General features: G+C 28.8%; 1 protein-coding gene across 1 annotated transcript; it reads left to right on the top strand.

Annotated features, from left to right (window-relative positions):
• Positions 1-232: 232 nt before the first annotated feature.
• LOC135964207 (very long chain fatty acid elongase AAEL008004) lies at positions 233-27,433 on the top strand. The gene is made up of 9 exons (XM_065516365.1): positions 233-462; positions 9,289-9,354; positions 13,453-13,538; positions 19,130-19,320; positions 19,424-19,504; positions 21,340-21,502; positions 21,620-21,756; positions 21,849-22,139; positions 26,420-27,433. The coding sequence occupies exons 3-9, from the start codon at positions 13,475-13,477 to the stop codon at positions 26,603-26,605; spliced, it is 1,113 nt and encodes a 370-aa protein (XP_065372437.1). The 5' UTR covers positions 233-462; positions 9,289-9,354; positions 13,453-13,474; the 3' UTR covers positions 26,606-27,433.
• Positions 27,434-27,967: the final 534 nt, after the last annotated feature.

Raw genomic sequence — 27,967 nt, 5'->3', positions numbered from 1 at the left:
ACATTATCATTAACATTAACATACACACAGTGAATTGTTTATAAATTGATGATTGTTTTTGCTAAAACGCCTTTTGTAAAATAAAACCAAAAACAAAAAATACAACACAGAGAAAAACCCTTATATACTCACATTTAACTAAAGATTAGATAATAATATTATTCAATACAATCTACTACTAAATACTAAATACAGAGTTAAAAAAAATCAAAATCAAAAAAATATAAATATCAAAATAAAAAAACGTCTCAAATAGTTTTGCAACTCTGGCGTTTGTGTGTTTGTGTTTGTTTCTCTGTGTATTATTAATAATAATTTTTAATCAAATCAATTTAATAGTGAATATTCACCGGTTGTTGGCTGAAAAGGAGGGTTTGTTGCTGCTGTTAAAGCCAAGAAATAAAATAAAATTATTACTGTGATTTCGGATTATTGTATATTTGTGTTCGTAACTAACAACAGGTGCGTGTGTGTTTTTTTTTTTTTTGAAAATTATTTTTAGTAAAAAAATAAAGGTTTTTCAAATTTAAATAAGAATTAAATTGTTTAATCGTTATATATTTTTTGTTAAATTACTGGTGTTAAAAATAGTGTTTTATTGTTTGTTAATTTTACTATGGGAAAAAAACTTAAAATAATCAATTTGTTAAACTAAATTTAGAATTTTACAGCCACTGAAGTTTGCGCTTCATTAGCTTGAATAACATAAATTTTTTTCTCCCTTTTTAATACAAGGTTTTATTTATTTTTTGTTTGAAATGCAGGGACATTTATAACCTTTAATGAGAATTCATTGTGCATATTTTTAAAATCTGAGTGCAGTGTTTAAAGATTATTCTAGTGACAACTTTTAGATGACGAAGTTGTACGAATTTTAAATTAGCTATTTGCTTAAATTTTGTTATTAAAACTATTTATTTTGTGTGATATTTAAAAGAAAAGATCTTACAAATCATTAATAGTGGTGAATTTTTAAGTTTTTTCGTTGTGTTTTAAACAATTAGTGACAGTTTCTAATTTTAAAACAGTTTGCCGCCCATTTTGGAAAGACTAGAAATTAATATTTGCAGGTTAGAGCAAATATTAATATGAGGAACAAGATGTTGTTCCTCAGTTTCTGAGAATTCTTTCCTGGGAAAAAAACTTTCTATTGATAAAGCTAACGCTCCCCCCAATAAGCATTTTTACTGGATTTCAAGTGGAATAACAAGTGTAATTCAAGCCTTGAATTATAGTCAAGCAATTGAATTACAGCTGTATTAAACTTTATTTCAATAGCATTCTCTAGTAAAAATGAAACATAAATTCAAGGCTTAAGTGTTTTATTTTAAAAATATTTAAGTTTTTTCCAGATTAAAACAAAATTTTATTTGCATTCAAGTCAAATTCCAAACAAATTTTCAAGTGATTGAATTTTTTGGGGCTGAGTTGACAATCTTTGGCCGGGTTAGACTCGGGTCGCTCCGGAGCGGACATCCAATTGTCGCGGTAGTGCCGAATCTTATAAACCCTTAAACTTGATAAGAACAATAAAAAACGTTTGTGGTGAAAAAAAAAATTGTGATAAAATATTTTTTTGTGTGAAATATTGATACAACATTCACCTTGAACTTACAATCAAACTACAATAAATTTTTGGCAAGTGACTTTTCAATGGACCAAGAAACCTATTGAAACTGATTTAAGTCGCTCCATTAGTTCACCTATTAACAAAATGAGGAAGTGTTCGGGGACCTTCAGTCGTGGTCGATAACGCCGTTATCGAAGTCGATAAGCTCGTCATGAAGATCGATCATACGACACGCATTTTTGGACGTTCATAATTGGCTCCCATATTAAACCCATTTCCGAGTGACTTTAACGATTATACATATTGTGCAAATATAAACATCGATATGCAATTCAAATATACAGAATTCAATTTTATAATGATCGGTTCATAATAAGTCCATTATAGCTCCCATATAAGGTACAGTTCCGAAAAAAACTTTAATGCGCAGAAATCTTTTACATGTTTTGATATCTAAATGAAATTCAACACAAATAAGTTTTAGAATTTTATAATTCCCAGATTCAGCAAAACACTCAAAAATTATTTGAAAATTGAGTGATTTTCATAAAAAAAATTTTTTGAATCAGGCCCTAAATAAATATTGAACTCCTGGGTACTGAATGTTAGAATAAAATTTAATTTTTAACTTGAAATCCGCAAACACACAATATTCTATAAGCTTTAGTCTTCTATTGTCTCTGGTTTGTTTAGATCGTATTTTTGTTTTTTAAAAACTTTTTGAATAATTTTTTTATTAATACTTTTTTAATACCTTAATCTCCGATAATCCATTTTGTCAAATGTTAGGTTAGGTCAAGTCTTAATAATTCATTCACACATATTTTCATATGATTTATGAATTGAAAATTGATTAAATTTTTAAACAGGTGGATTTAAGTGGATGTCTATATCTTATAAAACTGGAAAAACCTTGAAATAATACCGCGATTAGATAGAAAGCAGACTAACTATTGTACAATAAAATGTATTAATAACAACTGGGACAGTTTGCTTATCATAAGTCAAGTGACCAAAAAAATTCATAATTTGTATGATTTTTTTAATTACGCGTTATTTAAACCGTGAACAATTTTCAAATGAATCAGTGATTTTATGAGCTGGAAATAAATTTGAAAAAAAAATAGATTGCTGATGTAATGACAAGTTTTTTTTAAACTTAAAAACCTTTCTACAAAACAATTATTTCTTTGTCACTTTTGGCATTTCTATCCTAAGGGAAAGGAAACTGGCACAAATCTAGTAACATGTTTGGTACCTGGGCGGTTTAAATTAGAATACTTGACATTTGTAAAGGAAACATATCACTTTAATTTGACGTTGTACTCTTTGACAGGTCTTAGATCTAATCATAACTGGTTAGAGTTATTGTATCAAAATAACAAATTTCCAAGTTCGACTAGGTTATTTAAAGTACTGGCCATTGTAAGCTATGACCTTTTCCCATCTTTCTGGCAACATATGGCATCCGAACCAAAAGAACTGTTTATCTTTTGAGGCCAAGAACGAATCAAGTCAACATAGGATACTCTATTCAAAAGTGAAGCGTATTCCAGAGAGAGCGTTCTGCATCGATCTAAACAAATAGTAGTTGGACTGGGAAGGGTCTGGACTATAAAGCGGATGAGGCCAAACTTCCCAACCACTTCATTCTAAATAGTTTTTAAAAGGTATTGCAACATGTGGCCGAGTGTTGTCATGATGAAATATTACTGTTTTGTGTCTGGGCGCTTATTCTGCTTTTTGTTCGACCCATGCTCGCTTGAAACGAATATGTTACGTTCGGTACAGATTCCCTGTGATGGCCAGATTTCAGCAACTCATAACAGATATGACCCTTTTGGTTCCACCAAATACAGAGCATTACCTAGCGCCATGGATATTTGGCTGGTTGGCTGTCCTTCACATACGATCTTTTAGCCTTCGAGTTATCGTAATGAATCCATTTTTCATCGCTAGTAATGATTCGGTTTAAAAATGATTTCCGTTTATAGGGTTCAAGCAGCATTTCGGACATGCAAAATCGTCTTTCATTCGTCTCGGCTTCAATTCGTATGGTACCCAATTTCCATGCTTTTAAATGAATCCTGCTGTTTGCAAACGTTTTGAAATTTCTGCTTAAGTAGCTCCCAATGAGTTTGCTAGCTCTTGTTCATGGAGTAATGTCTACAATTGCCTTAGAAGTGTCAAAATCACTTCTGAACCGAACAACCCATCTCTCGCACATTGAAATTGAAGGACTCATTCACCATAAGCTTTGGTGAGCTTGGTATGCTTCAGCTGCATTTTTTTTCAAATTAAAGAAGTAATGCAAAATTCGAAATTTTGGTAGCAAAAAAAACTTTGTTGTTTACATTACAGTTCAATAACTAAGTGAGAATAAATGACAGATATGTATTTCCAAGATAAAAAAGTTTCAAATCACTGAATATTATACGATAGTCTGAATATGGTATTGTTAAGTTTTTACCTTTTAAAAACGGTGGTTTATTTCCTTTAAATAAATCTAATTCTTTGATTGCAAATTAAAAATGTTAACTGCGCCTATGATAAAACTGACTTGGTTGTTGCTCTTCCTACAATATTAATACACAGCGACATCTTCTAGATAATTCGTGCATTATCTTAACGGAAATAACTTGAATGATCTATTTCCACAGTTAATGTTGCGAATCCTATAAACAATTACAATGTGTATGTATATAAGTAGAAGATTCTAGTTATGAAAATGTAGATAAATATACAGGACAATTAAAACCCGGGAGTTTTTTCCCCGGGAGTTTTCCCACTGAATTTGTATAGGAAAATGGGAACAGGGAAAAAACTCTCGGGGAATTTTTCTATAATTGTACTGATAATGAATATTTCAAGCAGCAATTAAATTCGAATTGATAATGCAATTTCGTAACAATATTAATATGTGCAAGCTGTTTTTAATATAGCAAAAGTTCTTACAATTTATCAGGTCTTTGATAATTTTCATATAAAAATTTTAGTATATCTTAACATATACATAAAAATAATAATCTAAAATAATTAATTATGGCCATTAATGTTTATATACTACACTTAAAGTTAAAGGTCATTATTTTTTACAATACTTTTATCTAATTTTTTTCAAAAAAAAACTTTTCAATTTCATTAAAAATATAACTGTTTCAATTTATTGCTTTAAAAAAAATAACAGTTTTTTATGATCTTCTACCAAAACGTTTATTGTATTCTTAATTAATATTATTTTACCGCTTCAAATAATACAATAAATATGTAATTGTTTATTAGAATGTTAAAAAAAATGTTTTAGAACTTGTCTAATTATAAATTTATAAAACATTGTAGTTGTTATAATATTATTGTATTTTATATTTGTTATTAAATATTACACACACTTGTCATGTAAAATTCTAGTAGTATTTTCAGCTGTAAAATTAAAAAAAAAAAAAACACAAAACGTGATTGAAAATTACAACCATATTTTTCAATTAAAATCTGACAGCCATTGGCTCAGGAAACACGTTTATTAAATTTCCATTCGGAAATGTTAAAACAAACTGTCCAATTGTTGAAATAAGGAAAAATAATCAACAAATATAGTGAGAGTTTAACAATGTTTTGAACTTGGTCAAATGAGGTGGGAGTGTTCAATTTCAATTGTTTATTTTATTTTTTTAAAGGGAAGCATTATTGATATTTTAATTTAAAAGCTTCCTAAAACACAACTGATTAATTATGTTATTAATTTATTGTAAAAATATCTTTAAAAGTCATAAAATTAATCAAAAATTTCCTTATTTTAACATCTCTGATTATATCTGTGATTATCTGTTATCAATTCTGTTTCAAAAAACCCCATTTAAATTTTCTTTGTTTATTTATTTAAATCGTGAAAAACAATTGTTACTATTATTAGAAATTACTTGTACTCGTTGTGTTTAAACACATTTTTGTATTGTACCGAAATATAAACATGAAGTTTGCGTGTCTAAACAAGGCTAATTTTGTTTGGGGTATGTGATTGAAAACTGAAATCACATTGCAATGTTATATCCGGCTGAGTTGTTAGTATTAGCTGAGTATTAGAATATTATAATTAATGCAAACAAACATGTTAACATAAATAGTACTTATCTTCTCTATAGGTGCAAATACTGATCGGAAATATAAATATGTTATGCCAACATAAAATTAGTATTTCTCAATTTAACAAACTTAATGACACATGGATTAAGTGTTGTGGTGTTTATCTTGATTTCATTTGTTTGACATTAGCTAAACAATTTTAATATTAGTTGTATAAATATTATAAATAAACCTGTGGTCGGCATAAAGAGAATATGCTATTGCTTTTTCTGTTTTCATCTGATCAGCTATTGATTGTAAATTGTTTATTTTTTCATAATTTTTTTTGACATTCCTATTATTTATTCACCTGTAGCCGATCATGTTCGGTTTATGAGTGCCGATCACTGAAAATCATTTGCATTTTTTATATAAAAATTAATATCTACATATTAATACTCAAGTTTTATAGTTTTATTTAATTTTAGATAAGCGTCTATAACACATCGTAAAATTTCTATTAGCTAAATTTTTAATTTACAATTGCATGACATGAAATATTTTTTTTTTTTAATAAATGACCACGCGCCTTGTATTATTTTGAAATTAATAATATTTTAATTTTATTATTAATAAAATTTATTTACACTAACTCAAGTGAAAGTTTATTGTAATAATTTTTAAGAATATTTTCACCCCTATTGCGAATCAATATTTCACATTAAATATCCCATTTTTCGTTCATCTACTTTGTTCACGTGAAAAATTCCCCAACACGAGAAATTTTTAGATGGAATTTTGTAAACAATAAACAGCTGTTACGAACAAAATCGACTATTGTGAATGAAAAGTTCAGTTTCACTATAGCAATTTTCCCTTCGGGCTCAGTTTATCTCTCATAATAGAATTCGGGAATTATTCAATTGTTTTACAAATGTTGTTGCTCATTTCTAGTTTATTATTTGTTATAATTTTTCAATTCAAAAGATATTTGGGGGATTCAAACGGTCTCTTATTAGGTCGTATTGTCATAATGTCATAAATTATTTTTTTAGTTTAAACAAATTTTTGTTGGGTTTCAAACAAAAAAGTTATAAACTAATAAGACTTTTTGAACTACGTTTATTGGTTTGTCATAAAATAACCCTTTTTTTTGTTTGCAGCACAAGAAGAATTTGTTTAAACTAAACAAATATTTTACGACATTATGACAGTACGACCTAATAGCAGACCATTTGAATACCCCAATTGTAAGAGTCGTAAAACCTTTGTTTTTATATATTGTTGTAAATATTTTTTGAACTCGTAAGAAAATTCCACATTCCCTCTCTGAATTTCATTTCAATTTATAATGAATGTCAATTTTTAAAAATCAGAAATGAAATTCAGATTTGCTATCACATAGAGAATGATTTGAATTCGGAACTATTCTCAAAGGCTTGATAACGATTTATTAATCATCAACAAAAAGATTATTCTAAATTTCAAAAATGCATTTGTTTTAAATTTTTCTCAAATTGTAAGTCTTGTCTATAAGTTTAAGAATAACTTGAGAAAATGGCATTAGCAGCGTATCATTTGGTTAAAAATTTCAAGCGAAGATAAGATTTGTAAGTCTCCTGAAGGGAAGATATAAGAGTCAAAAATCTAAGTCTGCTATCAAAAACCTAATTTCATGAGAATGTATTGATATATACATTTCAATCTCCTTCCGTTTAATGTTTGTGATATTTTGTTAACTTTTAGTTTATTTAAATCAAAAAGGAAGTTTCGCTCCGAAAACCAAGTTTAGGAATAAAAAGGAAAAAAATGTAAAATTAATTTTAATTTATTTCCCCCCTAAAATGCTTCACCAGGATCCCTACTCTTGCAATGCATTGTTTTAGAACAAGGAAAGTTGGTTATGGGAAGGAAGATAGAGGGAGTAGTGTTTGTGGACATTTGATTTGAATTTTCCTACATTGAAATGGACAGGAAATACTTCGAAAGGAAGCTTACTGACGGTATGGCTAAAGAACGAATTTTCTCTGTAGTGTGTTGTGCGATCCACTGACCAATCGACCACTAATGGATGAGCCCCCGCTGATGAACGCGTATTTCACATTGGGACGATGCTCCAGAGAATCAATAGAACTCTTCTGTCGAGTAACCCCAAAATAGACTACGAAGCACCACACATGAGAGTTCCATTTTGGGTCGGATCTGTTGTGCCGTCTTAAGTGCATTAAAATCGACTCAGTGCGCACAACCCCATTCAGAGATTGTTACAAGATCTTGGTTAAGCTTAACATTCCTATAGTTGAATGAATATGCAAAAGAGTAGATATGGTTGGAAGTTTGACGTAGGTCATTTAGAAAGATAAGAAATATAGTTGGAGAAATGAAGGAACCTTGCGGTACCCCTTAATTAATCTTGAACTCGTTTGATGGCATCCCATCTACAACAACTCGTATAGTGCGATCTTTGAGAAAGCTTGATATAAATCGAGAGAAGTCGTTACCGACACCAAAAGCAATAAGTTTCGATAAGAGCGCAGCATGCCACACTCTATCGAACACTTTAGATATATCAAGAGCCACAATGGTGAATGAGCGACACCATTTTTCCGTCCCCCGTAGAGCAACCTCTACGAAAGCCGTACTGCTGGTCACTAAGTAAATTGTTCGACTCTAAATATTTCACAAGATGGTAGTTAACCATACTCTCCATAGCTTTGGAACACAAATTTGCTATTGGGCGATAATTTTCAGGGTTATTAGCATCTCCCTTTTTGGAGCGAGCGCGAAGTAATATATTCGCCATAGTTACTGATACTCTTTCAAGCTCGGGTAGTGGTTGATTGCTTTCCTGTAAGTTTGAATTATTGACAAATAATTCGGCCAAAAGGTTAGCTTTATTAACCGGGTCAGTGAATGATTGGTCATCATTTAAAAGGGTAGGAATTCATTATCCTTTATTGTTTTAACGAATTACCAAAAGCTTTTACTATTTAAATATAAAATTAATATAGAATTTGCCATCAAATTACTGCATTCGTGATCGAATGAACGTATCGTATCGAAAAATATTACGAGTTACTGCATGATTTTCAAAATAAACCGTTACTAAACCACTGTGGGTCATCGTAGCTGATCAGAAAATGCATTTCATGCCCCTAGTGATGATTTCTTTCCATGAATTATTTTAAAATATTACAATAAAAAATTGAACTTGAAGCTCAATTAAAACTGATTTATTATTAATATTGAATGAAATCTAATTTTTTTCCTACAATTGAAATAAATATTCCATGAATAATTTATAGTTATTTCATTTCATTCTTGCACTATTTCTTTATTCAATTGAATTCTGGCTTTACATACAAAAAAAACAACACAACCATTAGCTAATTAATGCAATTTCTGCATTCTTAACATTTGAACTTGACTGCGGTTTAACAAAAATAAAAAAATAAATAATAAATTATGGAAAAATGTTCAAACAGTGTATAAATTTGGAAATTTTGTTTATTTTAGCATAAATTCAAGGCTAATTTCTTTATTCATGACGAAAGTTGTTTGTTTTTAATGTTATTTTATATGCATATGTAAATATTATATTTTTTTGTAATTGTTTCAGTTTAATTAATAAAAAATTTATTTCTTTTGTTTGCTTTCAGGTTTTATATTTAATATTAAATTTTAGATTATATTTTTTATTGTTAACATTTCTACCTGTGAGTTTGGTAAGTTGAAGAATTATTTTTATTTTTTAAATTAATATTATTAACAAAGTTAGTTTATATTACAAACACTTTTTAAAATGTGTCTCGAAAAGAAGAAGAAATTAAAAACCACTATTGTTTTTATACATTATTGCCAACTAATATTATTACAAACTGCATTACCGGCAATAATGCAGTTCAGCAAAAAACATGGCGCAGCATTGTTTACATTGTAAAAGGTAAACAAATCACTATAACGAACATAAATATCTTAAAAATTTTGGTATTCAAATAGAATTTTTATAATAACACGATGTTACAGTGAAAAATAGTATTGTTTTTGTTACGTCTATCTAAACAAAATTTATCAGAGCAAAGTGTAATTAATTGAAAATGTCCAAGGGCAGAATAGTTCACAAAATTGTGTAAAAAGATTTTTCTCGAAATTTCATAAATTTTATTTAATTAACTTGAAATAATTTCAACTATTACCCATTTGCAGGTCAAATTTCAACAGCTCCTATATTGATGATTAGTTTTGATTTAAAGTTTCACATTTAACAATTAGTTAACATAAAAATAAATCAATATTTATTTATTTATTTGTTTCACCTAACAAGTGGGTCACAAAAACTTGCGCAAATATTTTTTATGTTTTTCAAAAAACATAAACTAATTTATTTATTTTATTTAATTATGCAAAATTTTACTAAAAATAGCGTATAGTTTTTGTTTGTGTTTCTATTTGTTTGCAAAAATATTTATAAATTTGTTTGTATTTTAAACAACAAAAAAAACTCCCAACCACATGTTTGTGATCACATTTTTTGTGATTTTATTTGGATTTTTTTATATGGGTCTTCTTAATTACTCTCCCCACCAGAGAAGTCATGACCTAAAAAGTATGTCTGGGCAAAAACGAAAACGAAAACTAAAATAAAAATTAATAAACATGGTTGTAAAAAAATGGTTTTACACATTAATAAACAAATAAAAAAAATTTTAATAGAATTAAAATGTTTTAATGACATTTGAGTTCAAAATGGCAATGACATGCACATAAGTTGTTATATCTTGTATACAAATAAAGTAATTTGATACAAATAATTGCATTTACTGTATTTTCATAATTATAGTTAAATGTAAAAATGTTTTAAGGTTTTATAGTGTTTATTTTGTGCAAAATTAAAACATTTAACTAATTTAATCATTAAAAATTTAGTTGTAAACATAAAAATAATTTGAAAAATTTTTGGCCGCAAGTAAAATTAAAGCAGCAAAAATCTTAACAAAAATATCGTTGGTTTCATGTAGAAAGGCCGTAACTCGGATTTTTTTTGAGAACAAATACACCATAACGGTTTTACAAAGTCTTGGCCATTGTTAGCTATGACTAGAGATGCTAATCGGGACTGATTTTTGAAAATCCCGGGGATCGGGATTTGGTAAAGAATCCCGAAATCCCGACCCGGGGTTTTTTACATTTATTAATAATATCTTTTAGCCTTTGAGCAATCGAAATATTTTAATTTTGTTCGAGCTCCTCATCTGAGATAAAATCAATTTCGTTTGAAGAGGATTTAAATTTAGTTTTGTTAGATAACTTAAAAAAAAATGTGAAGAATTGATTTTCCAGAGCGATATTCGGGCATGTAGAATGTCAAAATGCATAAAAAAGGCACACAAAAATGACAATGAAAAACGGGATTTGGAAAATCACGAAAATCTCAGGATTTAAAATTAAAAAATCCCGGGCTTCGGGTTTTAGGAAATCCCGAAAACCCCGGGATTTTCGGGAACTGGATTCCCCGTTTGGCATCTCTAGCTATGACCTTTTCCCATATTTCTAACAACATATGGATTCTGAGCAAAAAGAACTGATCATCTTTTGAGGCCAAGAACGAATCAAGCCAATTTCGGATACTCTGTTCTGAAGTGAAGCGTATGCCAGAGAAAGCGATCTGCATCGATCGAAACAAATAGTAGTCGACGGGCAAGGTTTGCACTATAAGGCAGTTATAGCCTCGCGTTGTCATGATGGGATATTTTTTTGCAGCCATCATGGATATTTGGCTTTGGTGTCGATTCGGCTGGTTGGTCGGGCTTCACGTACGATCTATTACGCTTCGGATTATCGTAATGGATCCATTTTTCATAACCGTAATATTTCCTCACGATTTCGAGTGATCGAAAATAATTGATTAAGGAAAGACTCAGGTTATGATTTAGATTCTAAGTAGCAGATACTATACAAGCACTGAATTACGTTATCACTGGAACCTCATTGCTCCTTTCTTTGAGCCTGCCTTTTAAAGGAAATCGAACAATGTATTGAAAATCAGTCTTAAAGGGCTCTCAACATCGAGAATTAATTGAGAAAAAGTGGTGTAACCCCAAACTATTTAATTAGTGGTACATGCAACTTACACCACTTTTACTACTAGATTACTTTGTTGTATTATGCTCTGTGCAAAAACGATTTTTTCAGTCTGCTTTTGAATACCAAAATTTAGCTTACCCCAATTTTGTATTGATATTATGGACTGTATGTAACACTAGAACAGCAACAAAAACAAAATTGTGGGTTACACCACTTTTGCGCTGATGGTCTGTTTTATAAATCGAGTGATTTCAAAATAACAAATTTATGATTCTGCAAATCGCAAGATTTTGTACATTGAAGCAGGTTAGTTTACCAGTCTAAACAACGAGTAAATCATGTGGATTCGATTTGATGAATTCGAAAACGTTACTCACATTCGGCTTACAGAACAGAAGGTATCATTTCAGAAATGGTTTGCTATTATTCTCAACTGTTTACCAAATCGTTCTCAAGTGTTTGACATTTTGGGAAAGATTTTGAATTAAAATCATTCTTAATTTAATAGAAAACCTGAATATTTGCTTAAGATGTCTCATCTAATTATTATTAAGTGGATTTGGAATATTTATGATTCTTAATTTTTAATTAAATTTTATACAAAAATTCCTAATTGGCAAACCAGACATCATGCATATCCTTAACTAATTAATTTTAAAAAAAATTTCCACAAAACTATAAATAGAATAAATTTTTGCAGCAAATCTTTGTCAAAGAATACAAATTAATTATTTATTTTGCATGCTAGACAGAACCAGCCAAAATGTTAAGTAGTTCTTAACAAATTTGGTGTTAATATTAATCATTAAACTATTATTGATTTTAACCATCAAATTGGGTTTTTTTTCAGTTTAAATTTAAATTTCAAATCTATATTAAGAAAACAGTTTAAAGTCTAGACAAATTATAAGGTTTTATTTTTGGTAAACGTTAATTGTTATTTGTTTTTGGTTCATAAACTTATTAACTAATGTCTAATTGAGTTAGTTATTTAAATTTATAAATTTTTGATAAAGTTTGAAATATTTCTATTTTGATCTTGTCAGAATCACAATAATTGTGATGATAAGTTTAAATAAGTGTGTGTTATAACGGATTTAGATATATAGACTTAAGTTCTAAAAACTACAAACAATTCCTGTTGTAACTGTAAATTTTTCGCAAAGCTAAAAAAAAAACACACTCACAATATGTATTTGCATGCATCCACTTAGGTGCATGTACGAAATGATCGGGTATCAGTTATAATTTGATCGATAATAAACTTGTTCTTGTTTCCCATTTAATTTTAATGATCGTAAAGACTTAATAAAACAATATAACAACAATTTGTGTGTGGAAATTTACTTGAATAATTATTAAGCAGCTAATTCTATTTAATATTTTACACATCATTGACGTACATACATAGTAAGTAAGTACAGACAAATAAAATTTAATAAATTCTATAATTTTCAACAATTTAATACCAATTATATTGGAAGTGAAATAAATAATTCATTTGTTTTTAAGTTGTTTGTCTTGTCTCGTCATTAAGATCTTTGTAATTTTGTGGAAGTTTTTTTATTTTTCGATTTCTTCCCTATAAATTTTAAAAAGTTGTTTGTAACCAGGAAACTATTTATTTAGTAAGTGGCTAAAGTTTCTTGATGTTGATTTAATTATTTTATTATGCTTTTAAATGCAAGGATGAATTGTTTTATTTATTTCCTTGTTTCGTTTGTATTTTTCCTTTGCAGTTTTTATAAAAACAAATTAAAAATGGCTCTCATAATACTACACGACATGTATGACTGGTACAGGGATCTCATGGACAATAAAAGTGGTAAGTGTTAAAATATTTTTTTAAAAATAAATTTATAAATAAGTGTGTATGTATCTTATTTTAACTAAACAATATTTATATTTAATTTTCAAAATTATCCAATATGAACTAAACTTTGATTAGGCTCTAATTAATTTATTATGCCATTTCTGTTAGATACTTATCTCTTGCCACTCGCAGTGGCTGAGTTACATAAATATTCAAATTATCTGAATACTATTGTATATTTTACATGATTAAAAATTTCTAGAAAATTTTTTTAATACAAATTAACCATAAATTTAATGTTACATACACTTATTTTTTAAATGAATATTTAAATTTGTAATTAATTTCTTAATAGATCCCTTTATAAAGTCTATAATATAAAAAGTGTTAAAACCGCAGATTATATAACCAGCATAACCAGTAATGAAATTATTACAACCATATAATTCTATATGGGCAATTCCATATCATCGTACGTGACATTTGTACGCCTATAGAGTGGAATAGATTTTGCAAAAATAAGAGTATCTGAAAAATAATTTGTTCTTTATGTTCTATTTAGAGGGTATTATATTTTAAAATAATAAATAGTTCTTTCGAAACATTGTTGTCCAAAATATGGAGCGAAATAAGGGTATATCGTACGTGACATAAAACGGAAGTCATTTTGAAGTACATGTTGAAATATGCGAAAATTTTCGAATCGTGAACTAAACGAAATATTTTTCTTTACAATCCGCCGTATTTAAATAAAAAACAATCTTTGGATGATTTTATAATAAATAAAATTTAATATCGTACGTGACAGATTTTTCTCTTATAACAAATAAATATATATTTGCCCAATTCACAATTGATGTCGTAGTGTTGTAGCATTGTATGTCATAAATATTTTTCGAAACAAAAACAAAACATTAATAAAAATAATTACGACATACAACGATACGACGCTACGACACCAATTGTGAATTGGGCAATTGTGTAAATATATGTATACAAAAACTGAAAAAGTGAATAGAAATATACATTCGGTTTCAATAAACAATTTGACAATAGCAAAAAAACAATCAGAGTCAAATTCATTTCATACTACAAGCTAATTGGGAGCCTAGTTTTCGTTGCAACTTTAGCCTAAAACATTAAAAAATTAAATATAATCAGCTTAAACTATTATTTTTGTCTTTAAAATGTTGTAATATGATCTAAATACTTTCACATCTTAACATTTTATTATTTTCTTCTATTCAAATCATCTTAAGAAAATATTCAAGGGTTTTTGTGTTTTCAGTCGTGGTAGTAATTCTCGTGGAATTGCCCATATGTAATTAATACATTATTTATTTATCTTTAGCATTAAGTCACATGATAGCAATTTTATAAATTCTTTAGAATCTGTTGCAATTATTCAAATTTGTATTATAATGTTTGTGCTTTTGTAAAGATTTTATGAAGTCATACAACCGTAATAGTTCTAAATAGTTCCCCGGATCCATTTCATTAAAAGCTCGGCCTACATTTTTATACTTCTCACCATGAGCGGCAAAGTTTTTTCATTACATTTGTAATATCCACATTTTTCATTTGCTACCTCTTAAATTATATATATTCTAGACCGTTATGGAGCGGAATCGATACAGCTATGTCCGTCTATATGTTAAAATTCACATTCCGAAAACACCAAATAACTTACATACACGCAGAAAAATATAGTTGGGCATGGTTACTGTAACCATTTCAATATTGTTACAAGTTTTTTAACTATATTATAGTCACAGTAACCATTTACATGATTGTGGTAACCATAATATGGTTAATTTATGATTCACATGATTGTATCAACCATATATATGGTTACAGTAAACAAATATATGTTTGTGACAACCATTCAAATGATGAAGGACTTATCATATTATGTTGCTCTCGGCTTAAGGCTTATCATAATCCGAGAACAACATATTATGATAAAATTATTCATCATAAATATGGTTGCCACAAACATATTATTGTTTACTGTAACCATATATATGGTTGATACAATCATATGAATTATTAATTAACCATATTATGGTTACCACAATCATGTAAATAGTTACTGTGACTATAATATTGTTAAAAATCTTGTAACACTATTTAAATGGTTACAGTAACCATGCCCAATTGTATTTTTTCTCTGCGTGTACATACGTTATTGATACATAAATATATAGCCTAACTAAGAATATATATTGAATTCATTGCTTTGAGAATTCATTCTTTATAGAATTATTGGGTGAATGACTTAAAAATGCGATATTTTTTAAAATTTTTAGTTTTTATTTTGTAACATTTGTACAATATAAATTTATTCAAAATAACTGCTTATCTTTTGAGGCCAACAACGAGGTATTGCATAATGTATCATGGTAGAATATTACGGTTTCATGCCTGACCGCATGTTCTGAAAGTTTTTTAAACGAATCAGTTGCGTTCGGTAGAGGATCCCTGTGATGGTCTGCCTTTTGCTCCCACCAAATACAGAGAATTATCGTAGCGCCATGGATATTTGGCTTTGGTGTCGATTCGGCTGCTTGGCCGGGCTGCACATACGATATATTACGCATCGGGTTAACGTAATAGATCCATTTTTCATCGCGAGTAATGATTTTCTTTTATAGTGTTCAAGCATAATTTCATACCTGCAAAATCGTCATTCATTCTCGGCATCATTTCGTATGGTATCTAATTTTTCTGTTTGTCCTGGGCGATTTTTGTCTTGCGTATCAAAATTACCACTTCTGAACCGCACAAACCATCTCTCGCATGTTGAAACCAATTAAACATATTCACTATAAGCATTGGTGAGCAATCGGTGTGCTTCAGTGGCACTTGTTTTTAAATTAAAGAAGTAAAGCAAAACTTCCTGCATATGATTCGTTGTAGAACCAAAAAGTATATATATTTTGTGTCATCATAAGATTCTAAAACAATGTAGCTCTGTCCGTCCGTCTGTCTGTCTGTCAATTGAAAACATGATAGTGCCAAACGAAACGAGCTAGCTGGTTGAAATGTCCCCTCGGAATACTTTTTGAGCAGTGATTAATATGTTGATTATGCTGAAATCCTGATAAAATTTTGTACAAATTATTATACGTACTCTGAAATTATACTGTAAAGTCTGACGAAAATAGGGCAACATTTGTCCCTAGTTTCCATACAAGGTCCCCCTCAGAACATTCATAATTGTCTTATAAAATCTTTCTACTAACTTTTGTGAGTATAGGTCCATAATTGACCCTACCCCCATATAATCCCTATATCTGACACATGTTTTATTGTAACATATTGAGGGTGGGTATACAAGATTCGGCACATCCGTATAACATCAAAACAAAACTGAATGAAAAAAATTAAAATTTAATTTGAACTTGTTTCAAATATCCCGGCAAACGTTGTTCTGACATAGCTCACACAAAGTTTGAAGACTCCCACTATAAGGAGTGAGATCGAAAAATTCTTAACATACATATATGTTTATAAAAAAGAAACCACTAAACTTACAGCTTTAATTTTTTTTTTATTTGATTGAAATTATTATTACAATTTACAAAAAAAATTATTTTTATAGTTTTAATCACTAGTGATGAAATTTTGAACCTTTTTCGGAAACCCTTCCATTAACGTTTTTATAGTGCTTTCTGTCACTTTGCTCGAACATGTAGTCCATCTCCGTTTAAAATCTACCACACTTTTGGACACCTTTTTTGTACTCTTCAATTCTCTTTTAACAAGAGCCCAATATCTCTCCACTGGCCTTAGCTCCGGGCAGTTTGGAGGATTTGCCTCTCTTGGTACAAATACCACATTATTGTTCTTGTACCACTCAAGGGCTTGTTTGCCATAGTGACAGGATGCCAAGTCAGGCCAAAAATAAGTGGACACATTATGAAGTCTTATGAATGGAAGCAGCCTTTTTTGTAAACATTCCTTGATGTAAATTTCGGTATTTATAGAGCCCGTTGTAACAAATGAGTGGCTTCTTTTGCCGCAACTGCATATTGCTTGCCATACCAAGAACTTTCTGGGAAATTTTGTCTGCTTTTGGGTCCTAAACTTTTCTTCAACATTCCCTCGAGCATCAGCAACATAAAATTTTTGACCTGGAAGTTGCGAAAAATCTGCCAGAACATACGTTTCGTCATCCATTATGCAGCAAGAATATTTTTTTATAAAACTTGACTTCAATTTCCGTGCTCTGTTTTTGGCCTCTAAATTTTTAGTAGCGTTCCTGTCAGGAACTTTTTGAGCCTTGTATGTTTTTAAACCTGCATTAGCTTTAACTTTTCGTACCAAATAGTCCGAGCACTGAGCTAACCGGGCTGCTTTCCTACCGGATGTGTTGGGAGCTCTTTTGAAAATGCGTTCTATTTTTTTGGCTTTAGAAACATCATGTGGACCATTACTTCTACCTGAACCAGGTTTTCTATCAACTGACAAGTTCTCCCGGTACTGTTTAATAACATTGGAAACAGTTTGACGGCAGACCTTTGTATGCTTGGCCAACTTTTTGTAAGACCAAGTTGGGTTTTGTTGAAAATATTTAATAATTTCAGTACGCACTTTTTTCTGGTCACTCATTTTAATCAGATTAACAAAAAAATTAATATAATTGACATTACACATAATAACTGACATGTTTTTCAAAGGTAACTTGATCAAAAAAAAATTCAAATAATACTTGGGTTAAAAAATGTAATGAAAAACGTGTGTTAAGAATTTTTCGATCTCACTCCTTAATAGTACTCAAGATATGCTGTACTAAATGTTTACTTTGTATGGGAGGAGCCATGCCCATTGTTCCTATATAGGTCAATTGTGAATCTAAACCATCCAGGGACCCACTCAAACACACACAAAAAATTTCATCGAAATCGGCTCAGCCGTTAAGGAGGAGTTCAGTTACTAACAGACGTACAGAAGAATTATATACATATATAAAGATTAACAAAAATTTAATGATTCAAAGGTGGAATTAATTATATTTAAATAAAAACTTTTGAATGCATCTAATGAATTTATGGAAAGAATGTCAGCTATTCCGAAATTTATATAATTAATTCGAAGCTTTGGTTACAGTTAGAAATTTCTTATAAACAAAAATATGGTGCAATTTCATATACATATTCTTAAGGGTTAAAAATGCTGACATGACTACATACCTTTATTGTTAATAAGACCTTTATTAATTTGACTTTTACAAAACCATTTCCTATCTCTTCAACATCTAGGTATTAGCATATTTGTTACAAACATTATTTTATTTTTTTCTTAATTTATGTTAATTTAAATAAAAAGCGTAACTTATAAAAGTAAAATTCAGCCTGTTTGAATAGAAAAATCATAAATATTTAAATGTTTTACACCTTAAACATAATAATAAGTTTCAACATAAAATAAGACGGTTACGAAATCTTTATACATTAAATCAATATTGTAAATTACTAAGTAGAAATTAACATTTGTTAACCTTAAATTGTATAATTATTTAAAAATTATCTGTTTCAACATATGTAATGAATTAATTTTAATTTACAATAATAAAATTTATATTTTTTTATTAATTCCAGATCCTCGTGTCCGAGATTGGTTTATGATGGCTTCACCTGTACCCACATTTCTATTATGTGTATTTTACGCTTATTTTAGTAAATCTTTAGGACCAAAGTTAATGGCCAAACGCAAGGCCTTGGATTTAAGACAAATATTAGTTTGGTACAATCTGTTTCAAACCATATTTAGTGCGTGGATATTTTATGAGGTAAAATTAACTTTCTCACTTTCCTTATAATTTATACAAATGGTTTTTTAATTAGATACTAATGAAAATTTTCCTTTTTTTCTTTTACAAATTTTCTTTCTAGTATTTAATGAGTGGCTGGTGGGGTCATTATAATTTTAGATGTCAACCTGTTGATTACAGTAATAATCCTTTAGCCTTAAGAGTAAGTTTATATCTTATTTTCACAAACAAAACAATATTTTCTGTATTTATTTCTATACGTTCAAAGCACACGTTATCTGCCTAATTGATCTGTTGAATACAAAATAATTAGCCATTTTGGTCAAATACCACGTTAGAGCCATTTATTTCAACTCACGTTTCTTGTGTGAATTTTAATTTACTCACAAACATAAAATTGCCAAGATAAATCGTAAAAAATTTATTATGTTTTGTTTGTTTTAAATCGCTATTAAAAGTAATTCAATTGTCAACAATTCAACTTATTCATACTTTGAGAATGCTCCAGAATTAGATTTTGTAGAAGTGGGGGAAAAAAAGTACCCCTTACTTGAATTTCTTATCGATGATAAAAGAGGCAATGAACCTGAAAAAGAAGGAGAGCAGCAAAGCTATTTAATTTTATAAGCAGCCAAGTTGTTGGTTGATTTAATGAACAACATTTTTAATATGTTTGATTGTAAAAATTCCCAAAGGCATTAAGGCATTATTAAATAATAAGTATGAAATAATGAATGTTTTAGTTATTTACTGTTAAATTCATTCAAATGAATTATTCCTCTATATTTAATTCAAAGTGTATTTATTTAAACATTTTATACATAAACTAAATAGCTAACCCGCTGCGCTTCGCCGCTCAATCGTAGTAAATTGAAAATGAAATCACTTTATTTTCAAACAAAAATCGAATATTCATATGAAAATTAAATGAAACATAAACGGGTCTATAACTCGGTAAATAGTGCTCTAAATGGAAACAGGAAGATCGATAATTCGTTCAGTTTCATTATAATAAATTATTCAAAAAATACCATTAGAATAAAGAAAAATTAGCATTAATAAAGAAAATATGCTCAATTTCATGTTCCTAGGAAAATAGAAAATTCAAAAAGTACCATTAGAGCCACGAAAAACTACTTTTTTTCTCTCTTTATTATGCCCTAATACCTCTAGGAACCCTATATTTAATTCTTACTTCACTCAGAAGCTACTTTTTTGTCAATTTGTTAAATAATTGAAAATATTTAAAAGTACCAATAGAAGAAAAAGTACCAATTTCGCTTTTCCCTCTTCAACTCTCGTCAAGTTTAAAATATCGAAGTACGCCTTTTTGGATAATTTTTTGTGACACTAAAATTTTTGAAACGATTCAAGTCTGTATTAATTTTCTTAAGGAAAACAAATGTTTTAAAAAAATACCAAACTTTTTAACGGGATTTGGCCCAATCAAACCCTTAGTACTCGAGTTACAAATATCATCTGTATGATGGAAGGAAACAATGTTTAAAATGATGTCCGTTTTTACCCCTTTTTGGTATTTTTTTTGTCCACATTGAGATGAATCGAATTTTATTCAATATTTTATGAAAAAGTACCAAATATAAATAAAATTTTTATATCTTGGATAGCTTCGAACGATGCATCGCGATGTAATGAATACGTTATTAAATGTATTTCTATGTTTATTGGTTTAAAAGATACATATGGTTCCAAAAAAGTACCTAAATATAGTTTAAGCCTTTTTCAGCCTCAAATATATTCGAATTTCAAAAAAGTACCAAACATCCGTCTACCTTTTTATTTTTCGAAGATATAAGGTTACCGAATTTAGCCGCTTTTCCCCCTTAACTTCAGAATTTTCAAAAAAACCCTTGTTAGTGGTTCTACACAGATAAGGAAGAGGGGAACCATCATGTATCTTGCTTTTGGCGTTTGGTCTGGGCGATGTTGAATCAATCAGATACTCAGTAACGTTACACTTTTATATGTATATCTAAATTAATCAATTGTTTTTTTTATTTTAATATTATTCCTTAGATGGCACGCGTTTGTTGGTGGTATTACATTTCAAAATTCACAGAATTTTTCGACACACTATTTTTCATATTGCGTAAGAAAAACCAACATGTCTCAACACTGCATGTCATTCACCACGGCTGTATGCCCTTCTCTGTATGGATGGGCATGAAATTTGCACCAGGTAATTTATAGTTAAACAAAACACCAAAACCATTCATTATTTTCTTTTGAATTATTTAACAAAATATTGTGAATTTACAATTTAATTACAAATTTTGTATTTTTGTTGCATTCACAGGTGGCCACAGTACCTTCTTTGCCTTATTGAACTCATTTGTACATATTGTAATGTATTTCTATTATATGATTGCTGCTATGGGACCAAAATACCAAAAATACATATGGTGGAAGAAATATTTAACCTCTTTCCAAATGGTAAGTGATCTTTCTCAATAAAAATTTTAAATTATTTAATTGAAAAGAACTTATATTAATTTTATTTATTTGTCTATTGTGTTTCTCTTTAGATCCAATTTGTGGCCATTTTCACCCATCAATTCCAATTGTTGTTCCGCGAGTGTGATTATCCTAAAGGTTTTATGGTTTGGATTGGTTTACATGGCGTTATGTTCCTATGTTTGTTCTCAGACTTTTACAAAGCCAAATACACAAAGGCCGCCCAAAAAGTTAAGGCCACCGCCAATGGAGTTCTCAAATCGGCGGCGAAAGAACATCTTATTTCCAATGGCAATGGCAAATTAATCACAAATGGTGATGTGCTTTATGCCAATGGCAATAGTAATAAAGGAGCTTGTATGGTAAGTTTTTAATTTAGCCATTAATATGTTAAATACTTTTCTAGGAAATATTAAAAAATGTAAATGTTAATTATTTATGCCAGAATTGTCCATCAGTGGAGATGAGAGTTTAAGATTTCAATTAGTTTTTGGTCAGTAATTTTAAATGCAAATTTTATTAGTTGTGTTTATTTTAAGCTAGAATTTTCCAACATGACAATTGTAGATTCGAATGAAGATATTAATTATTTGTTTTTCAAATATTTAAGAACATGTTTAGATGTTTCAATGATTTTATATTCTGAAATGGAATTTTTTATCTAGTTTTCAGCAAATTTGTATTTTATATAATGGAGATTTTTTCTTGTTGTGGTTTAATTTTGAATTAAACAAACAAAATATCATGCGTCATTTAAACCAAATGGATTATTAAATAATCTATACCTGTAGAATGCTAATTATGGTTTAAATGCCGCTATTATTGGGTGAATGACTTTAAAATGCGGGATTTACAATAGATGGCGTATCTCTTGAACGCGGTTTTTGTTTTTAATGTGACGGGTACATATCTGTCATTTATTCTCACTTAGTTATTGAACATTATAGTGTAAACAACAAACAAAACAACAGTTTTTTTTTGCTTCGAAAATGTTAAATGTTTGTAACAACCAATTTGAAAAAAAGTGCCGATGAAGCACACTGATTGCTCACCAAAGCTTATGGTGAATATTTTCCATCGGTTTCTACATGCGAAAGATGGTTTGTGCGGTTCAGAAGTGGTGATTTGGAAGACAAACATCGGAACAAGTTTGAAGACCAAGAATTGGTGGCATTACTGCATGAATATTATTGTAAAACTCAACAAGAGTTTGCAAAATCATTGGGAGCTACACAACCAGCAATTTCAAAAAGTATGCTAGCAACAGAATTCATTCAAAAACAGGGACATTGGGTACCATGCGAATTGAAGCTGATAGACCTTGAAAGGCGATATAAAAGAAAATCATTTTTGCAGCGAATCATTATTTGCGATGAAAAATGGATTCACTAGGATATCCCGAAGCGTTAGAATTTGTATGTGAAGCCCTGCCAACCAGCCATATCGAAACCAAAGTCAAATATCCACGGCGCTAAGGTAATTCTCTGTATTTGGTGGAAGCCGCTGAAATCTGGCCAGACCATCACAGGGAACTTGTACCGCACCCAACTGATTCATTTGAAGCGAGCATTGCCAGAAAAACACACAGAATATGCTCCCAGACAAGAAATTGAAATATTTCATCATGACAACACTACAGATCTTGCCCCATCCGACTATTATTTGTTTCCATCGATGCAGAATACTCTCTCTGGGATACGCTTCACTTTGGGGCAGACTATCCGATATTGGCTTGATTCGTTCTTGGCCTCAAAAGATGAGCTGTTATTTTGGCTTGGAATTCATATGTTGCCAGAAAGATGAGAAAAGGTCATAGCTAACAATGGCCAATACTTTAAATTAATTTATATTGTTCAAATGTTTCAAAAATCCTTCATTATTAAGTTATACATCCAATAATTACCGGTTTTTATTACAATTTCAACTAAATCGATGGACCGTTTGTTTTTTTAATTTTGAAAATAATATATTTATTTGTATAGAAAAAATAAGAGGTCAGAAAAAGGGTTTAATTTGGTATCTTTTGTTCTATAAATACGAATATTTGATTCGAGCAACTTGCGGCTGTGATAAATTTAAATAAAAATTTCTGTGCGTTTTTTGATGGATTCTCCCATTTTGGAAATGTATACATAAATTGAACAAATTGTAATGATTTTCTTATCGAATTAAATTACAAAATTACCATAGCTAGAACTAGAAATAGGATGGAAAATATTCCTGCTCTAATGAATCTGCATTTTCATCATAGTTTCAAATCATTTATTATAAACATAAGTTTGTAATTTCCACAATTTTCATTTTCGACCCCATAAAAAATATGTATATATTTACTTTAGATCGTTATATATAGCGCAGTAGATATAGACATTTCTTTCTATTGACATCAACTTTCCGAAGTCCGAAAATTAGAGAAATAAATAAAAATAGACCAAAGAATAGCAAGAAGCTAAATGCTGACAAAAACGAAAACGAAACATTTAAAATTTATTTTCGATATTTAAAATATACTTTTTTTCATTAGTATAATACAATTCTATGAAATTGCATACTTTAAAACCAAGAGAAGTGTTTGTTTTAAATTAAGCAGTTCATTACATTACCGACCTTTCAAAATTTTACTTAATACGAAATTTAGCATATTTTGAAATTTTTAAAAATCATTGACATTATTTACAAATCAATTCAACTAACAATTAATGTGAATGTGTTTCAAAATAAAGAATAAAGCAAGTTTTAATATTGTCATAGATTTTGTTTTTTTATTTTTTTTTTTAATTTATGCAGTTCATTGCATTTGTGAACCTTACAAAATGTTACTTAGTAAGAAATTTAGAAATAGTTTTGAAATGTTTAAAAATCATTGACATTATTTACAAATTAATTTCGCTAACATTTAAATGGCATTCTTTCAAACACTTGTAATTAATTTTATAAAAGTGTTTCAAAATAAAGAATGAAGCAAGTTTTTGTATAATACTTGATTTTAGAAAATCATTGACATTATTTACATTATATTAAGTACGAGTATTTATTTATGCCTATACGATTTGTTGACAATGTGTACTTAATTGAATATTTTGTTTATTTTTCGTTACGAAACCTTTGCCTTTAATTTATGTTAATTTAAAATATTAAAAGCTGGAAAATAACATGGCAATTAATTAATAGCAAATACAAATTAAATTTACAAATTGCATTAGTATAAATATTGACCTTGGCATAGCACCTTTTGAGGAGGACTTGAGTGAGACTGATTGAAAAATTCACATTATCAACAACATTTCTCAACTTAATAAATAAAATTCTAAACTTTAAATAAATATGTATCTATGTCTGATAAATACAAATGTATTAGGAGTAGGTGCTTATTTTTCTTCTTTTTTTTTGTTGTAGTTCATTAATATTTAAAAGGGGGAGGGGGTAATGTTTTGTTTGTTTGTATTTATTTATATTTAATTAACACTTTAGTGCTAAACCGGACTTAAGTTCAAGTAATAGTTGTTCCAACATACAGCATTTTTAGAATATTATTTTCTTTACCCTCTTAACGTTAAAACTAGCTTCTTGGCTAAACTTTAAATTGCTGTCCCTTGCTCTCTTTGTAGTCATTGAACTCCCCCTTTCCACATACATAATATTTAGCTATGGAATCGTATGTCTGTAGACGACAATTTTCGCTCATTTTATAGTTTATTAGCTAGCGAGTATTTGCTTTAATTTTGTATAATTTTTAATGTTTAGACGATGATGCTAACAATTTTTAGCTCAAATATTTGTTTTCCGTTTCCCCACCCTCCAATATTGATAATATAAACCCTTAACGTCAGCATGTTAATGACCAGAACTTTGTTTGTATTTTTGTTTTCATTTTCTCAAAATCGTATGCGGCATTGGATAATGTTTATTATTAATTATATAGTTTGTGGTTGACAATATTACGTCAATTTTATTTGTATAACAATTTTGGTTATTTCAATATTGTGGTTAAAACAAAACCACTCCAAATTTGTAAGAATTTATGACTTTTTTTTTGTTTCATTTAAATGTTTATTATTAAAACACACATAGTGGTTTTAAGTTGTTATTAGTCAGACTTTAATATATTACTGCCAGTTGTTAAGTATTAAAACCTTTTTTGGTCAACAAAAATAATGTGTGCTTCTTGTGTCAACATGTTTCTAACGACCACAATTAATTTGAAATATTTAAAAAAAAGTTGACAGATTTATTATTATTATTACAAACAGGCAGAACATAAATAAATCAAAGCATTGATTGTATTTGTTTTAAAATCAGTCTGGGAAATTTAAGATTTTGAAATGGTTTTGAATTCTAACCAAAAAATGTAGTTTTTAAGGATTGAAAGTTTTTTGTCATGGATTTCTCCATGACAAATATATGAGTGCTGAGAAGGTAAATAGTATTTGGAAGTTCTTTTGCGAAAACTCGTATTTACATCTATGTGAAATTTCATTAAGATATCTCCGAATTATTTCGAAAGTAAAAAGTTCTTAAGCTACTGTTAAAACTGTATGGTCCTTCGAAGCAAAACATTCAATCATAATTTTCAATAACATACATATCTTTAATATTAACTCATTTTATTAATAATATTTGTTTTTTTAATTTATCTTTGCAGCCTGTTTTGGAGGATGAAATTGAAGTGAAACCCTTAAGCAATGGCCGTTTATCGAATGGCAATGGCCACTATCAAAATGGCTATGCCAATGGTCACATACTCAAGGAGGGTGTTATCTCAACCAATGAAGCTATTTTAAATTCAGATACCAGTAGCTCTAGTCTTCACCAGAGAAAAGTCAAATAATAAACTAAAGTGTTTTTCTTAGGATTTAAAATAATTTTATATATATACATATAGTTTTTAGCAACAAATTATATACAAAAACAAACAAACAAAAAAAAAAAAACAAGAAAAGGAATTAATTATAAAAAGGGAGATATAATTTATATAAAAAAAACCTAAAAAAATTTATTGAATGAATGTATGCAAAAGAAACAAATATTATTTAAAAAAATATCTGTAATTAATGAACAAAAAGAAGAAAAAAAAAACAACTTGCAATCAAAACAATCAATCATTTAATATTATGTATTTTATTTTTATTTTTATCATTATTTTATTATTATTATTTTGTTTAGTTTAAGTATAAGTTTCTCTGTACTCTACTCTATTATTATCGTAATAATTGACAAAACAAAACAAAAAAAAAACATACACAAAAATCCTTAAATTTCATTGGTTCACATCTCCAACAATCATATATTTTTATAGATTATTTATTATTGTAAAAAAAGAAGAAATTCAACAAAAAGTTACACTTACATACATTTAATATACATGCATCTTCTATATCTAAATATTTTTAATATTTTCTCAAATGAATGACTAAAAAATATTTTTGCAAATATTTTGAAAATGTTTAAATTGTTATTATTATTTTTTTAATTGTAATTTTTGTTCTTTAAGTACAAGAAACCAATTTCAACTCTTTATTTCTGTTGGTCTTTGTTAAAAAGATTTTTGTTTTTTGGGAGATTTTAAATAGTATTTAAGGTTCTACGATTCGTGCATTTATCTGTTTTTTCGAGTGAAATAAATAAGATTGTTTAAACATTTTTGGTAAAAAAAATACATATATTTGTGGTGTTTTTTATTTAAATTGAATTAATGCTAAATTAATTGGTTGTGGAGTTGGTACTACTATATTAAATGCAGCCACTAATTATGGTCCTTCTAAAGATGTTGTCATTTTCAAAATCAAACTTTTTGGAAATGCACAATTTTATAATATAACTTAACAATTTTTAAAATTTCTTAATGTATTTTGGTTTCTATGATATATAATTCTTATAAAGAAGTAATTGTAATAGTTTGTGCTAAATAGAGATTTTACTAATTTGAATTTAGAAAACAAAAAAATATTTGTTCATCTTTTTATGACGAACTTTTGTACAATTCCAGCTTGTATTTCGGTTAGAAAAAGCTTAAAAATGGTTAAATTCTGCATCAAAACCTAATGTCTCTTGAAAGCTCCAAAGCGAAGCTTCTATATTAGGAATATCAGGAGAGACCCTAAGTTTTTTTTTTATCTAAAGATCGACTTTTGCAGAACTTTGTTCTTTGACCTTTTTGTATTCCGCGAAGCTTATGAAAAAGTTTTGTTCG

The sequence above is a fragment of the Calliphora vicina genome, chromosome 1 (assembly GCF_958450345.1).
Source record: "Calliphora vicina chromosome 1, idCalVici1.1, whole genome shotgun sequence".
Lineage (NCBI taxonomy): Eukaryota > Metazoa > Arthropoda > Insecta > Diptera > Calliphoridae > Calliphora > Calliphora vicina.
The sequence above is the reverse complement of the archived record's forward strand: the minus strand, read 5'-3'. Positions and strand labels throughout refer to the sequence as shown.

What these genes read in the sequence shown, in the direction of transcription:
- LOC135964207 (XM_065516365.1), top strand. Translation starts at nt 13,475, where the DNA reads ATGGCTCTCATAATACTACACGACATGTATGACTGGTACAGGGATCTC. An exon ending in ATAATCCTTTAGCCTTAAGA is followed by an intron (nt 19,505 to 21,339) that starts GTAAGTTTATAT and finishes ATTATTCCTTAG; the next exon opens with ATGGCACGCGTTTGTTGGTG. An exon ending in ATTTAACCTCTTTCCAAATG is followed by an intron (nt 21,757 to 21,848) that starts GTAAGTGATCTT and finishes GTTTCTCTTTAG; the next exon opens with ATCCAATTTGTGGCCATTTT.